This window comes from Musa acuminata, chromosome BXJ1-4 (assembly GCF_036884655.1).
Source record: "Musa acuminata AAA Group cultivar baxijiao chromosome BXJ1-4, Cavendish_Baxijiao_AAA, whole genome shotgun sequence".
Lineage (NCBI taxonomy): Eukaryota > Viridiplantae > Streptophyta > Magnoliopsida > Zingiberales > Musaceae > Musa > Musa acuminata.
Window position 1 is genome coordinate 43541323 of NC_088330.1, and position 13907 is coordinate 43555229.

The 13907-nt window shown below is 42.9% G+C and overlaps 2 protein-coding genes across 2 annotated transcripts; both read left to right on the plus strand.

The window, feature by feature from the left end:
- Positions 1–69: 69 nt before the first annotated feature.
- LOC103982243 (homeobox-leucine zipper protein HOX32) lies at positions 70–6311 on the plus strand. The gene is made up of 18 exons (XM_009399116.3): positions 70–674; positions 1795–1954; positions 2363–2478; positions 2572–2662; positions 2762–2857; positions 2939–3052; positions 3162–3245; positions 3338–3493; positions 3569–3643; positions 3718–3824; positions 3919–4111; positions 4232–4423; positions 4515–4595; positions 4690–4824; positions 4931–5256; positions 5514–5619; positions 5755–5904; positions 5988–6311. Exons 1-18 carry the CDS (start codon positions 442–444, stop codon positions 6132–6134), a joined length of 2562 nt encoding a protein of 853 aa, XP_009397391.2. The 5' UTR covers positions 70–441; the 3' UTR covers positions 6135–6311.
- A 3169-nt stretch (positions 6312–9480) lies between these two features.
- On the plus strand, positions 9481–13720 carry LOC135671875 (ferredoxin--NADP reductase, embryo isozyme, chloroplastic-like). Its single transcript, XM_065180222.1, has 6 exons — positions 9481–9653; positions 9807–9863; positions 11414–11752; positions 12326–12545; positions 12925–13165; positions 13255–13720. Exons 1-6 carry the CDS (start codon positions 9630–9632, stop codon positions 13511–13513), a joined length of 1140 nt encoding a protein of 379 aa, XP_065036294.1. The 5' UTR covers positions 9481–9629; the 3' UTR covers positions 13514–13720.
- The last annotated feature ends 187 nt before the right edge of the window (positions 13721–13907 follow it).

The following is a 13907-nucleotide window of genomic DNA, read 5'->3' on the forward strand; positions in this document are numbered from 1 at the left end:
CGATTGACCCGAGCAAGTTTTGAAGGTGCGTTTGTCTGCCGTGAGCCTGTGGTGGGACTCGCGGCTGCGTGGGTAACGTCACCCGGGAAAGTACTCCGTGTTGATTCGGCCCGGGCAAATTTGGTGTTGTTCGGCGGTAAACAAAAGCCACCGTCACCGCCAGTGGAAATAAAAAGGCCGAAACAAAGCGGAATGAAGCAAAATCCTACGCATTCCTAAAGCAAAACGCCTCCTTTTCGCCTTGCGTAGTAATGGCCGCCTCGGGGGAGCAGGGGAAGAGGCGATCCCTCTCGGCGGCAGCGGACCGCTCCTGAGGGGCGGTGATGTGTCTCCCGCTGCCGAGGAGCCGGAAGAAGTGGGTGGTGGGGGGTCGCTAAGGGTGGGCGATCGTGTCGATTGGGGAAAGATTGGATTTTTGGGTGGGTTTTTAGAGGGGGCGAGATGGCCATGGTTGTGAGCGGAAAGGAGACGGGGAAGAGCCAGCAGGCAGCCGCCTTGGCGATGGATTCGGGGAAGTACGTGAGGTACACGCCGGAGCAGGTGGAGGCGCTCGAGAGGGTCTACAGCGAGTGCCCCAAGCCGAGCTCCCTGAAGCGGCAGCAGCTTATACGAGAGTGTCCCATCCTCTCCAACATCGAGCCCAAGCAGATCAAGGTCTGGTTCCAGAACAGAAGGTAAAGAATCGATGGAACACCGCAAGTTGGTGGAATCGTGAGGTTTTGCTGGGACAAAAAGTCTTTTTTTGGTCGATCACCGTTTTCTTCCTATTCCGAGAGTTGGATCTGATCCCTTTGGGCACTCAAATGTGTCTTGGTATTGTTATTTCCAACTCTTCATCAGCCTGAGCTGGATTTTGGGCTGAACTCGTCGCGAAACTGTCGGGGAGTTTGAGATTATTGGTTTCTTTTCCTTCTTTTTCCTTCTATAGTTAGGATTTCAAGAGGTGGTTGTATAAAGATGTGATATTTTGAGTCAGGGTGGCTTTGAATCTTTCTATTTTGGTATTTTACCTTTCCTTTGCTGCTTCTCATGGATGTTCTCGAGTTCAGTCCTACATTACCAAATGCGAGTGTACATAATCCTTCATTGAGAGAGACAGCTCACCATATTCCTTCTCTTGTTCTCAAATAGTGTGTTTTTCATTTGGTATTTTTTAAGTTGAATCCATAATATTTGTGAATGTTTTGCAAGATGTCAATGATCCTCTGTAGGACTCTGAGGTTATTGAATCCGGTTGGTCAATGATGGACTTTCTAGGTCAAAAAGCAGACCCATCAGCTTAGTATATTTCTCGGGATCTTTTTTATGTTAATGATTTGTGTTCAGAATGTTATGGACATGTTGCTTGATCTGTTTCGGGACACAGAGTCTTCTGTTGTTGTTGTTTGAGTTTTTGTTTATGAATATTTCTATTTTGCCTGATTATTTTTAATTTGGTATACATGGTTTTGGTTTTGGGGTAGTTGTTAATACACAATGATTAATGCTTGTCAAATTGAAGCTGTTGAACTTTGGTGGATTTTTTGGTTCTCCCAATCTGTAAATGATTTGACACTGCATAAACGGAGAAAGTAGTTAATTTGTTCTACAAATTTCCTACAAATTAATCTTATGTGATCAGATTCTTAGTATTTTGATCCTTTGTTATTGCTAGTTTTTCTGATAAAACACAAGTGGCTTGGAGTACTGAATAGCATATTGATTGGAATTGTAATAATATGGTACTTGCCTTCTGCTGAATGTTACTTTTGGGTGCTCAACATCTCACTGCTTTCCCTTATTTTTTCATTGTAGATGTCGTGAGAAGCAGAGAAAGGAAGCCTCTCGACTCCAAACTGTTAACCGCAAGCTTACTGCCATGAACAAGCTGTTGATGGAGGAAAATGACCGGTTGCAGAAGCAGGTGTCACAACTTGTTTATGAGAATGGCTATATGCGCCAGCAACTGCATAACGTAAGCATGCATGTTCACCTTCTACAATATATTAGTATGTTGATGGAACAATTCTCGCATTTTATTTTTCATGTGCTTGGTTTTTCAATGGTTAAAATAAATTAGTTTAATCTATGTCATTTTCTTGGTCCAATGCTCTGCATTCTCTTTGTTTATCTAACAGCTGTTTGCTTGAACTGCAAACTCTCCATTTGATTGTCATCCATTGTTGGATTTAACATGGACCAACCAAGTCTTGAGTTATGCATGAATTTTCCTAATTCACTCATAATTCTTTCATTATGAGAGGAATGTTATGGATATGAATTTATATTTCTTTTTCCATGTTCGACTCAGAAGCTCCATTAGATTCTTTCATATGTTACAATATTTGTTGGGATCTTACTCTTTTTGTAAATGAACATTCAGACATCCGTAGCCACCACTGACACCAGCTGCGAGTCTGTAGTCACAAGTGGTCAGCACCACCATCAACAAAACCCAACACCTCAGCATTCACAAAGAGATGCTAATAACCCAGCTGGGTAATCAAAATTACTGGTCATGACTTCACTAATCCAGATTGCTTTTATCATGTGTCTTCTGCTGATGATTATTCTCTCTTTTGGGACATGCAGCCTTCTTGCAATTGCTGAGGAGACCCTGGCAGAGTTCCTGTCAAAAGCTACTGGAACTGCTGTCGATTGGGTTCAGATGGTTGGGATGAAGGTGATGCTTCATTAGACTTCTTATCGAGCTGATTTTAGCTTGGCAATTTATGTTATACAGATTGCGTGATGCAAACTTATTTCTCATTTTCCTTTCTAGCCTGGTCCGGATTCCATTGGAATCATTGCTGTTTCTCACAATGTTAGTGGGGTAGCAGCTCGAGCTTGTGGCCTTGTGAGTCTAGAGCCCACAAAGGTTTGCCATTGCTTACTGAATTCTTGTTGCTGCTATTTCCTTTTCCTAGTTGTGTATTTCATGGTTTGTTCGGGTTATTAGGTTGCCGAGATTCTTAAGGATCGTCCATCTTGGTATCGTGATTGTCGTTGCCTTGATGTGGTTACTGTAATCCCCACTGGTAATGGAGGGAATATTGAACTTATATACATGCAGGTTCGGTCTTGTTTTCCTGGTCTATTGTCTATATGAAGTTAGAAAAGGTCATCGATCTTTTTCCTTCTTTCCTTTAAGTTGACCTTCTCTTTTAATCTCTTGCCATCAGACATATGCGCCTACTACTTTGGCAGCAGCACGGGACTTTTGGATGCTGAGATATACTACTGGTCTTGAAGATGGAAGTCTTGTGGTATGAGTTGTGTCTGAACTTTTGTCGTGAAATTGATATTTTTCCTATTTTTGAATGATTGAACACACTTCAACATGACACTTTTCTTTTAGATTTGTGAGAGATCGTTGACTCCTGCAACTGGTGGTCCTGCTGGGCCACCTGCTCCAAATTTTGTAAGAGCTGAAGTTCTTTCCAGTGGTTACCTAATCCGACCATGTGAGGGTGGTGGTTCAATGATTCACATTGTTGACCATGTTGATTTAGATGTGAGTTATCCATCTTATACTCTTATTGAGGAATACAACCATCTTTTACTGATGATATATCTTTTGACCCTTCAGGCGTGGAGTGTACCTGAGGTTCTTAGGCCCTTATATGAATCACCAAAAATTCTGGCACAGAAAATGACAATTGCTGTAAGCTTTACTGCTTGTTTACTAAACATTTTGCTTATCTCACACCATTAGTCATGCTTTGACCTTTTCTCCAGGCACTCCGCCACCTAAAACAAATTGCTCAGGAGACCAGCGGTGAAGTTCCATATGGTGGGGGTCGACAACCTGCTGTTTTGAGGACTTTCAGTCAAAGATTGAGCAGGTTATTGGCTAATAAGTTGCCATGTTTACCTGAGATTTTCTTTTCCAACAGTAACTTTATATATTTAACGGCAAGTGCTCTGGGCACATTGCAGAGGTTTCAATGATGCTGTAAATGGATTTGCTGACGATGGTTGGTCTTTACTGGGTAGCGATGGTGTTGATGATGTGACAATTGCTGTAAATTCTTCCCCGAACAAACTTCTTGGTTCACACGTGAACACTTCAGCCATGTTTTCAACCCTTGGAGTCGGTGTTCTATGTGCTAAAGCATCAATGCTGCTGCAGGTCTGACATTTTACCCTTAAATAGTGGGCCCTCCTATTGCTCTGGAGGAATGTCTTCTGTAACCTGTGCTTTCTAGTTCAGAACAAAATTGATCCTAGCGAACTGGTTTGTGTTATGTAGAATGTGCCACCTGCTATGCTGGTCCGGTTTCTGAGGGAGCATCGTTCAGAATGGGCTGATTGTGGTGTAGATGCTTACTCTGCTGCCTCAATGAGAGCTAGCCCATATGCAGTTCCTGGTGTTAGGGCAAGTAGTGGCTTCTTGGGCAGCCAGATGATACTTCCTCTTGCGCATACTGTGGAGCATGAAGAGGTAATTTTCCTTCTAATGCCAAGAACATTTCTTGTACTTCTTCCTGGCATTTGCTACTGATGATGTATCATGCTAACGCCCTCGATTGCAGTTCTTGGAGGTGATCAGGCTTGAGGGTCATGGTTTTAACCAAGATGATGTCATTTTACCGAGGGATATGTACTTGTTGCAGGTTTGTCTTGTAGAAGTTGCATTACATCTCAAATCCTGAGTATTCAGTATGTTTTTGCTGAGTGATCTTTTTGTCTTTATCTACATGATGGCAGCTTTGCAGTGGAGTTGATGAGAATGCAATTGGTTCCTGTGCTCAGCTTGTCTTTGCACCCATTGATGAATCTTTTGCTGATGATGTTCCTTTGCTACCATCAGGTTTCCGTGTTATTCCGCTGGATCCTAAAACAGTTGGGTGACTTCACACTAAAGCATTTTCTAAAAACTTACTGCAATTGGTGTTCTAAGATACCCATGATTCTCTGAATTTTAACTTCAACATGTACGATGATGCAGGATTCTTCTACTGCAACACGAACACTTGATTTGGCATCCACGCTAGAGATTGGATCTGGTGCCACAGCTTGCTCTGTTAAAGAGACTGCATCAAATGCGTACAACCTGCGATCAGTCCTGACGATAGCTTTCCAGTTCACATATGAGAATCACCTCCAAGGTAATGTGGCAGCAATGGCCCGGCAATACGTTAGAAGCGTGGTTGCTTCGGTGCAGAGAGTTGCTATGGCAATTGCACCTCGACCTGGATGTCAGATTGGAGTCAAGCATCCACCTGGTTCTCCTGAAGCTCACACTCTGGCACGATGGGTTTCTCGGAGCTACAGGTAGTCTCACTGTGTACTTGCATGCGGTTCTGCATTTTATGACCTACCAGCTTATGTCTCATCAAATTGAAGTTCTAGTCGAAAAGGAATTATCAGTTGCACTATAGGGCTACTTAGTCTACTTGATGATCACATAAATACTACTTTTTCTGCGATGAAAATTGGCATACCAATTTGTGCATGAACTGTATATTTCAATCCATAATACAAGTTTGTCACTGTTATCTGTCCTAATGAATCATATTCATTGACTTCAGGGCTCATACCGGAGTAGACCTCTTTCGAGTAGACTCGCAAGCTAGTGATTCATTGCTGAAACTGCTTTGGCACCATTCTGATTCAATCATGTGTTGTTCTTTAAAGGCAAGTGATAGTATGGAAGTTTCTGCTTATTGTATTTTCTTGTACTTGTCTAGCAGCAATTTGCTTTCGCTTGTTACGCAACCAACCGTAGACGATCTCTCATGGTAGGAAGATTCATGTGTTCGTTCTCTGCAGGCTTCACCTGTGTTCACCTTCTCCAATCAAGCTGGTCTGGATATGCTTGAAACCACCTTGATTGCTCTTCAAGACATCACACTCGAAAAGATACTCGATGATGGTGCGCGGAAGGTGCTTTGCTCAGAGTTCCCAAAGATCATGCAGCAGGTGAGTAAACCAGTGAAGCTTTATGTTTTGTTCAGTTTGATCTAAAGCTTTCTGAAACCTGTGCATCTCTATGCAAACTGTAGGGCCATGCTTATCTTCCTGCTGGCATCTGCATGTCGAGCATGGGGAGGCCAGTGTCGTATGAACAGGCCGTAGCATGGAAAGTCTCGAACGAAGAGGATTCACCCCATTGTCTGGCTTTCATGTTTGTGAACTGGTCTTTTGTTTGAAAGCTTCTCAGAACCCTAATCTATCTAGTACTGGATGGAGCTTAAGAATACATCCCTTTTGTTAGAGTTATGGCTTCCAAAAAAGCTACTATGGGACATCCAAACTTTTGTCTAGTAACACTGTGGAAACTGACTGTTCTATATGTGATTCTATGGATGTGTTGGGCTTATGCTTCATCGCTGTTATTGTTTCCAGTCTGCCTTGCAATGCTGTCAACAGTGATTCCAATCCTTTCACTGCATGCTGACATCTCCTTGCTCAGTGGACAGAACAGATCTGCTTGTATCGAACAGTTGCACTGTCAAATGCATCATCGTAGCTTGGAAATCCAACAGCTGTGATGTGTGCAGAACCATACTGCTACTGTAAGCGTACATCATCTTTTTTGGAGTAAAGAGGTGGGGAAAAAGGGTTGCAGACCATTTATGATACGAACAATCGAATCAAAGCTGCCATGTGAGCCTGCAAACGCTTCACCACTGTTTGCTTCTGGAACAGAACAGCAGCAGCAGCAGTAGCCCCCCGCTTCACGCAGACGAAGCGAAGCAGCTGTCAACGCAACGGGGAAGGCCGTCCCATCCGTCAACATTAACGGCCGTGATGTGTCCTGCGACGTGGCCATGGCAGGGCTTCGGCCTGCTCGTCGCCGTCCGGCGCGTGTTGCTGAGCTACACGACGAGCACTACAGGGCATTAACGACAGCGTCTCGTCGCTGCGGGTGTCGGCGGTACCGCACGCGTAAAAGATGCGCTGGAATAATACCTACGTCGAACTTCGGTGTGCGTACGACCCGGGGCCCACGGGATTCGGATCTGGTGCAGGAAGTTGGTGCAAAACGTTTTGTAGAATTCTAGTGGAAACACCCATCGTGCCCCGATGCGTTGGGACTTATGGCACGTGCGAGGGGGACCCACCTGCAGGGCCATGATGCCACCCAACCAAAGGATAGGTCACGTTCGGGCAACCGAGACGCGAGTGGGAAAGACAACCGTATGCGTGACGTATCCCGAGCGCCATACACCATCATCGTACCCGAGTCGGGTGGGCACGGATTGGGCCCCACGGGAGCCGCCCGCGTCCTGACCACTCATGATCCAGTCTCCGGTGGGACCCGCGACCGTGAAGGGTCCCTTTCCCTGACCAATGCGTCGAGGAAGCCCATCTAGCCAGCAACTCCACGGCGGAGACGTCTCTCTCTCTCTCTCTCTCTCTCTCTCTCAGACGGGGGAAGCAATGCCGCAAAAGTTCGTGCAGAGGCAGTGAGACGGAAATGGAGGGGGAGGCGTACGTCTTCATGGACGCAGTACTCTCCTCCTTCCACGACCAGTCTTCCGCGCAGTCCTCACGGTTGGAGCTTTGGATGCAGAACTCTTCTTCGTCCATGGCTCTGTGAACAGACGCATCCTCGAAGCACCATCAGCCTAATCATTACGCCGCCCCTCGATGATCTCGGCATCCCTCCTGCTGCTGCCGGCCTCAAAAGCCGCGCTGTTCGCCGGCCGCGGCCGCAGCAGGCGCAGGCACGCGCAGCACGACGACGCGCACCCCGCTGGGGCTGCGTTCAATTACGAAAATGCCACTGTGCTTTCGTTTACGTAAGACACTTTGAATTACGAGAGTGCCACCGGGCCATGCATCTACAGTGGTGTGATCCCGAAAACGACCCTGTGGGTTCGTATAATTACGAAAGCGCCTATCGGTGAACTGGATGACGTCATTAATCGTCCGCCTCTCGCTTTCTCTCTGTCTATCCATCTCTGTGATCGGGGATGGAGTGTGATGCGATTTGGTTGCAGGATTGCCGTGATTTCGTTGGTTTTCGATGGAGAGCTGGAGAAAGATAAGATCTTTGCATCGAATCGTCGAAGAGGCGTGAGAGGACGGTGCAATGTCATCGCGCAAAACGTGTTGAGATAGCCAGTTGGGGGTTGATGTGCTATTTTCTGGTGAGCGACGAAGGGTGCCATTTTTCGTTCACTGTTGAGGCGAGCAAAGGCGCCGTTTTTGTGAGGGTAAATTTGGTGACGACGGAGGGCGTCAGATCGCCGTACGACGAGTTCTCTCGCCAATTCGGAACCCTAGTAGATGCTGAGGAAGTCGAGTCAATCAAGCAACTTCAGCATATCATGTAATCGGCCTCGCCTTGCTACTTCAATTTTTACGAAGGTGCTGATTCGTATGCCATTTTTTTGTGATATCGTTGGATTTACCTCTCTCTGAATTGATAATTCTTGAACATTGTCTTGTTTTTGAGAAACAAGAGAACGAAGTCCATTTCCTACTCATCTGCTGGCCTTTTATGTTCATGTCAAACCTCTTTGTTAGCCAAATTTTTGGTCTGAACTCTCTGCAAGATTTTAAGGCAAGCTTATGGGGTTGATCAGCAGAACCACTGTGTACAACCTGAAGTCAGTAAATATGAACCAAAGCTTGCTCTAGATGGAGGTAAGAATGGGATGGATCTTCTTCTTCATCTCTGAAGGTTCTGCTTCTGCAATTAACCGTGACAGTTCCTATGCATTTGAGGCAATGGATTCAGAGCTTGCTTGCTCTGAATCCACAACATTCTATGTTTCCTTTAGTGATGAAAGTCATTCCATGATCAAAGAGAGTAGCATTCTGGAATTCCAAAGGATTTACTCTGTGATTACTTTCCCTGGCTGGCAATGATAGACTGATGCATAATTCTTTCTTGATAATTCATTATATCTGTGTGCTTCTGCCTCATCATCATGGACCAGTGTGCAGATTAATGCATCTTTCTGGTAATTTTGTGAAGAATCTGCTTCCTTATCTTACTGTTTCATCTCATTTAAAGCAATTCTATGTTCAGTCTCATGTTTGGAACTATTTGAAGTTCCAAACTTCTCACCCAAATGTTTCATCTTTCTTCAGGATCTTTCATGGTCAACATTGGAGCTGCTGTCTTTTAATGGGGATGGAAGGTGACAACTAGGCCTTTTCTTCCTCTTATTTTGCTCATTAAATCTAGTAAAATATTTGAAGTATATTTAAAAGAAATTTTGATTTCTTAGTTCATGTAAAGCAATCTAAGTTTACTGTTCATAGATTGAGATTACGTTGACTTGTTGGCAGAGAAATGTGGGCGGAGGGACTAAAGAGGGTTCGAAGGGCAAACCGACAACATTCGAGAAACGTGTGCGCAAAAATAGCGTGATTACGATTCTACTCTTTTGAGGGGAATGCTTTTGAGCCGTCGATGCAGAGATCGGACGGCTGTACTGGTCTGAGTGTGAACAACCTTTTTGTAAATATGGTGTTCATTAAGGGTAAATAGGTCTGATGGGCATTACGAGTGAGGATGTTCTCGTAAATGCATCACTCCAAGGGGGGGGGGAAACCAAACATAGCTACTGGAGCGGCGGCTGCGGCGGCTGCTCGCCCCTTCCTCGTCCCGAAGGGCGCTCTCTTTCTCTCTCTCTACCGCTCGCGAACCCTATAAGAGGAAGAGGAAACCTATAGATCTAGCGACCATGGCGCACGCTTTAGGAGCTCTGGTACGTGATCTCTTCCGTCTTCTCCTCTCATCATTCGGTTCTCGGCCTCGATCTCGTGCAAATTCTTGATCTTTTTGTCGTTTTCTTTAAATTTTCGGTTGTTTCTTCGTGTACGGATACGATATGGAGATTTATGGTTTGTCTGTTCGTCAGGCATCCGTCTCTCCGTCAGTCGCAGCGGACGCGTCGCTGAGGAAGGCCGGATTCAAGGTGACAATTCGAGGAGATTATATGTTTCTTTACTAGCTGCCTTTTGTTCTCTGATTGCCTATTCACCATCAAAATAGTGTTTGTAGTGCGGATGAGCACCAGCCATTTGTTATTTTGGAACCCGGATTGCTAGTCTATGCCATTTGCTTGTTTAGAACGTCTCAGTAGGTGGGATCACTAGACACGGACAACATAAGAGGTGGTGAACTTGAGTCTGTCAGTTGCTCGATCTGTTCATGTGACTTAAAATAGATTGTGATGTGAGAACTTGTCACCAAGCTGGAGCCTTTCTGTGGTTTAAGTCCTTATTGAGAAAAACCAGCAATTTTCTAGATCGTTATGGTTGTTAAAAATTGTCACCTCAGTTTTATAAGACTTCAATTACATGTTGATACTTTGTTGTGCCATCTTATCATTCGTTTCATTCATTCTAAATTGTGGCACTCAATTGAAAGCTAGAAGAAATTGTTATATGGGGATAGGCGAAACCAACTTGTGTCACTAAATTGTGGCATGCATTTTATTAATTGTTATATACAACCCAATTTTTAGTATCTTTGTAATGCTTTCGGTGAATTGTAAAAATTGTGTCGAGGACCATTGAATTAGTACCAAATGGCTAGTGCACTTCAAATTATGCTGGAATTGAAGACATTGAATGGCTCAGAATGAGTCCACAAATAATGGCAAAAAGTTGGGTTTGTTTGTGAAACATGATCTTTACATATTCCATATGCTAATGCTCAGAATTTTTGTTTAACAAGATAAGACAAATAAATACCCACTTTATATATTTATTTTTTTACAATCTAAAGGCTGGAGTTGAATGACATTTTCAGCTTGTGTTTGTTTTTCTACCCCGAAGAAAGTAGGATTTGCATTTTGCAAGAAGTTCACAAGTGTACAGTAATTTCCTGAATGAAACACAAAACAAAAAGAAAAGTTGTTCTTTCTCTTCTTTGGTCTCTTTTTATTTGAAGTTCTTTCTGATATGCAGAAGGGCTTAAGTCAATTTGTTACAGTGGCATTAAACTTACATTGAAGAATATACTTAACATTAAACTACTTTCATGGACGGAAATTTTGGAGGATGACTTGAGCTTTTTGATGTGCAAGAGGGATGGTTAGTCTTGTGCCTTAGTCTTTTTTGCTCTATTGACTAGACTATCTATCCATGCACATTCTGATGCAAGTCGGTGCTATTGCTGATGTTGCCTTTTCTCTTTAAGAAATATTTTGTCAACTGCCATTACCTTAAATAGTTCATTGGCCTTATGGACCTTCAGAATCTCAGTTATATTTTTCCATCCTAATCTTCAGATCAATTATGCTGTATTTTGTAGACATCCTTGATTGTTTACTTCTTCTTCCTTTTCTTTTTGGAGATGCACTTTTTATGTTGTCAATTTTACATGGAACTTTGCTGTAAAATGTATAAATACAGAATTTATGGTATATGCACCTTAAACTTTTATGTGGCATTATACTAAGCATGCGGCTTTTGTATAATTTTGTTTTGACAGTAACACTGGCTTGTTTTGTTCTATCAGATTAACAATAATCTTAGCTACGACAACAAGTTATGGATTCCCTTGTCATCTGTGAATTTGAAAAGCAGATTTTCATCAACAAAGTACCAGTGCAAGGTGGTATCTATGTCTGTCCAACAAACTGTCCAAAGTAAAATTCCAATTCAGCCTTTGGAACTCGAGAATGCCAAAGAACCCCCTCTTAATTTGTACAAGCCCAAGGAACCCTATACCGCAACAATTGTCTCAGTTGAGAGGCTCGTGGGCCCAAATGCCCCTGGTGAGACATGCCATATTGTAATTGATCATGGAGGCAATGTGCCTTACTGGGAAGGGCAAAGTTATGGTGTTATTCCTCCTGTAAGTGCTATTCTTGATGCTCAAAATTCATGAAACAGTATATAAATAATAAGGCTTATAAATTTAGAAAATTTTCTGCTGTTTTTTAGACATATCCAAATTCAAGTTCTAATTTAGTATGTTCTTTGTTCCTACATTTTCCTCCTGACTATGGTGGTAATTTCCAATTGGCTTTTTCCCCCTGCCATTGATTTTGCTTATATAGTCATGTTCTTGTCCATTTTCTCATTTCTTTGGTCTATTTCTATCCTTTGAATCTTGATATTCAATTGCAACCTTGCTACTCCTTTCTATATGTTAATCTGTTAATTAATTTATTACGATTCCATGAGTTATGTATGAATGAATTTTAGGTTCTTAATGCCTGTAAAGTATGAGATGCAGCCAATGGGGTCGTTGAATAAGAAAATTTTGGTTATTTCCAACAGAAAAATTTAGAATGCAAGGAAACTTCATTTTATAAATATCTACAGTTCACCATTTGCTGTTCACTTCTATTAATTGAATTGAAGCATTAGCCACTTTGTGTTAAAGACATATACGTTCTTCAATTTGTTCAATATATATCTGCAGGGTGAGAACCCAAAGAAACCTGGGAATCCCCACAATGTCCGTCTCTACTCTATTGCATCGACTAGGTATGGGGATTCGTTTGATGGCAAGACAGCTAGTCTATGTGTCCGTCGTGCTGTTTATTATGATGCTGAGACTGGGAAGGAGGACCCATCAAAGAACGGTGTCTGCAGCAATTTTCTCTGTGACTCGAAGCCAGGAGACAAGATTCTGCTCACAGGTATCTTTGCTCAGCTGTAATCTCGTGAAAGTGAACAGTTATGTATTACAAACTTCTGATGTTTTGAACCTATTCCCCTTCCTCAACAAGGTTAAAAATTGTAAATTATACAACTAGCAGTTTTTGATTCTCCTATGATCAGTTATATGCCCCATCCTCGCTTTTGGTAACATCTGTGGTTCTCTATTAACGAATCTTATCATGTTAAACTAATAGCATCATTATTGATATGCACTTAATTGGATCCTGTAGCTTCTTGCCTGTGGGTTCTGCAACAGCAGACTTGTGGTGCCTTGTACTATTGACTAAGGGTTGTTCTTTTGTTAGAAAAGTATCTAACCTTACTGTTTGCTTAATACAATTTTACATTCAATCGCAGGACCCTCGGGAAAAATCATGCTGCTACCAGAGGAGGATCCAAATGCCACTCACATCATGATTGCAACAGGGACTGGGGTTGCTCCTTTCCGTGGATACCTTCGCCGCATGTTCATGGAAGCTGTACCCACTTACAAATTTGGTGGCCTTGCATGGCTCTTCTTGGGGGTTGCAAACTCTGACAGCCTTCTCTATGATGATGAATTTACCGGCTACCTCAAGGACTATCCGGATAACTTTAGGTGCTTGGATCATCCTTTATATTCTCGTCATCTTGAATTACTCGAGTCCTTCTATTTTTGGCTTAACCAGAAGTCCGTGAAATTGTTAGGTATGATAAGGCCCTTAGCAGAGAGCAGAAGAACAAGAATGGGGGAAAGATGTATGTCCAGGACAAGATCGAGGAGTATAGTGATGAAATCTTCAAGCTTTTAGATGGAGGTGCCCACATCTACTTTTGTGGTTTGAAAGGGATGATGCCTGGAATTCAAGATACGCTGAAGAGAGTTGCTGAGGAGAGAGGAGAGAGTTGGGACACCAAGCTCTCTCAGCTGAAGAAGAACAAGCAATGGCATGTTGAGGTTTACTAGGTAAAAAAAATGGCAAGCTTAAATCAGATTAGCCTTCTGGAAGATGTAATACATGAAATCACTTCTTCTTGTCATGTGATTTTATTCTCAATAGCAGAGTCCATTGTTGTGGTCCATTCACAGTGGAAGAACATCCATTCATCTCTGTGAAGCTACTTTCAACTTTTGTTGTGTCAATAATTTATAAGAGAAGCAGTTTCTCTTGGATGTGGCACAGACTTCTCTCTATGACATGTTCTTCTCTCATAATTTTCTGCAAGCTGTCTGGATTAGCATTTAGTGTTTAAGGTAATCAAACAGTGTTCTGATGGTGCTCACCAAGATCAAATTTTATGAATTGTTGTAAATTTCGATCATTGAAGAGTATGCAGCAGGTATTTGATACTCGAATCTT

Bases quoted from the DNA above. Each gene is read 5' to 3' on its own strand.
- LOC135671875 (XM_065180222.1), top strand. From the start codon at position 9,630: ATGGCGCACGCTTTAGGAGCTCTG. The intron at 11,753-12,325 runs GTAAGTGCTATT...ATATATCTGCAG, and splicing joins GTTATGGTGTTATTCCTCCT to GGTGAGAACCCAAAGAAACC. The intron at 12,546-12,924 runs GTATCTTTGCTC...ATTCAATCGCAG, and splicing joins AGACAAGATTCTGCTCACAG to GACCCTCGGGAAAAATCATG.
- LOC103982243 (XM_009399116.3), top strand. From the start codon at position 442: ATGGCCATGGTTGTGAGCGGAAAGGAGACGGGGAAGAGCCAGCAGGCA. The intron at 2,663-2,761 runs GTGATGCTTCAT...TTTCCTTTCTAG, and splicing joins TTCAGATGGTTGGGATGAAG to CCTGGTCCGGATTCCATTGG. The intron at 4,112-4,231 runs GTCTGACATTTT...TGTGTTATGTAG, and splicing joins AAGCATCAATGCTGCTGCAG to AATGTGCCACCTGCTATGCT.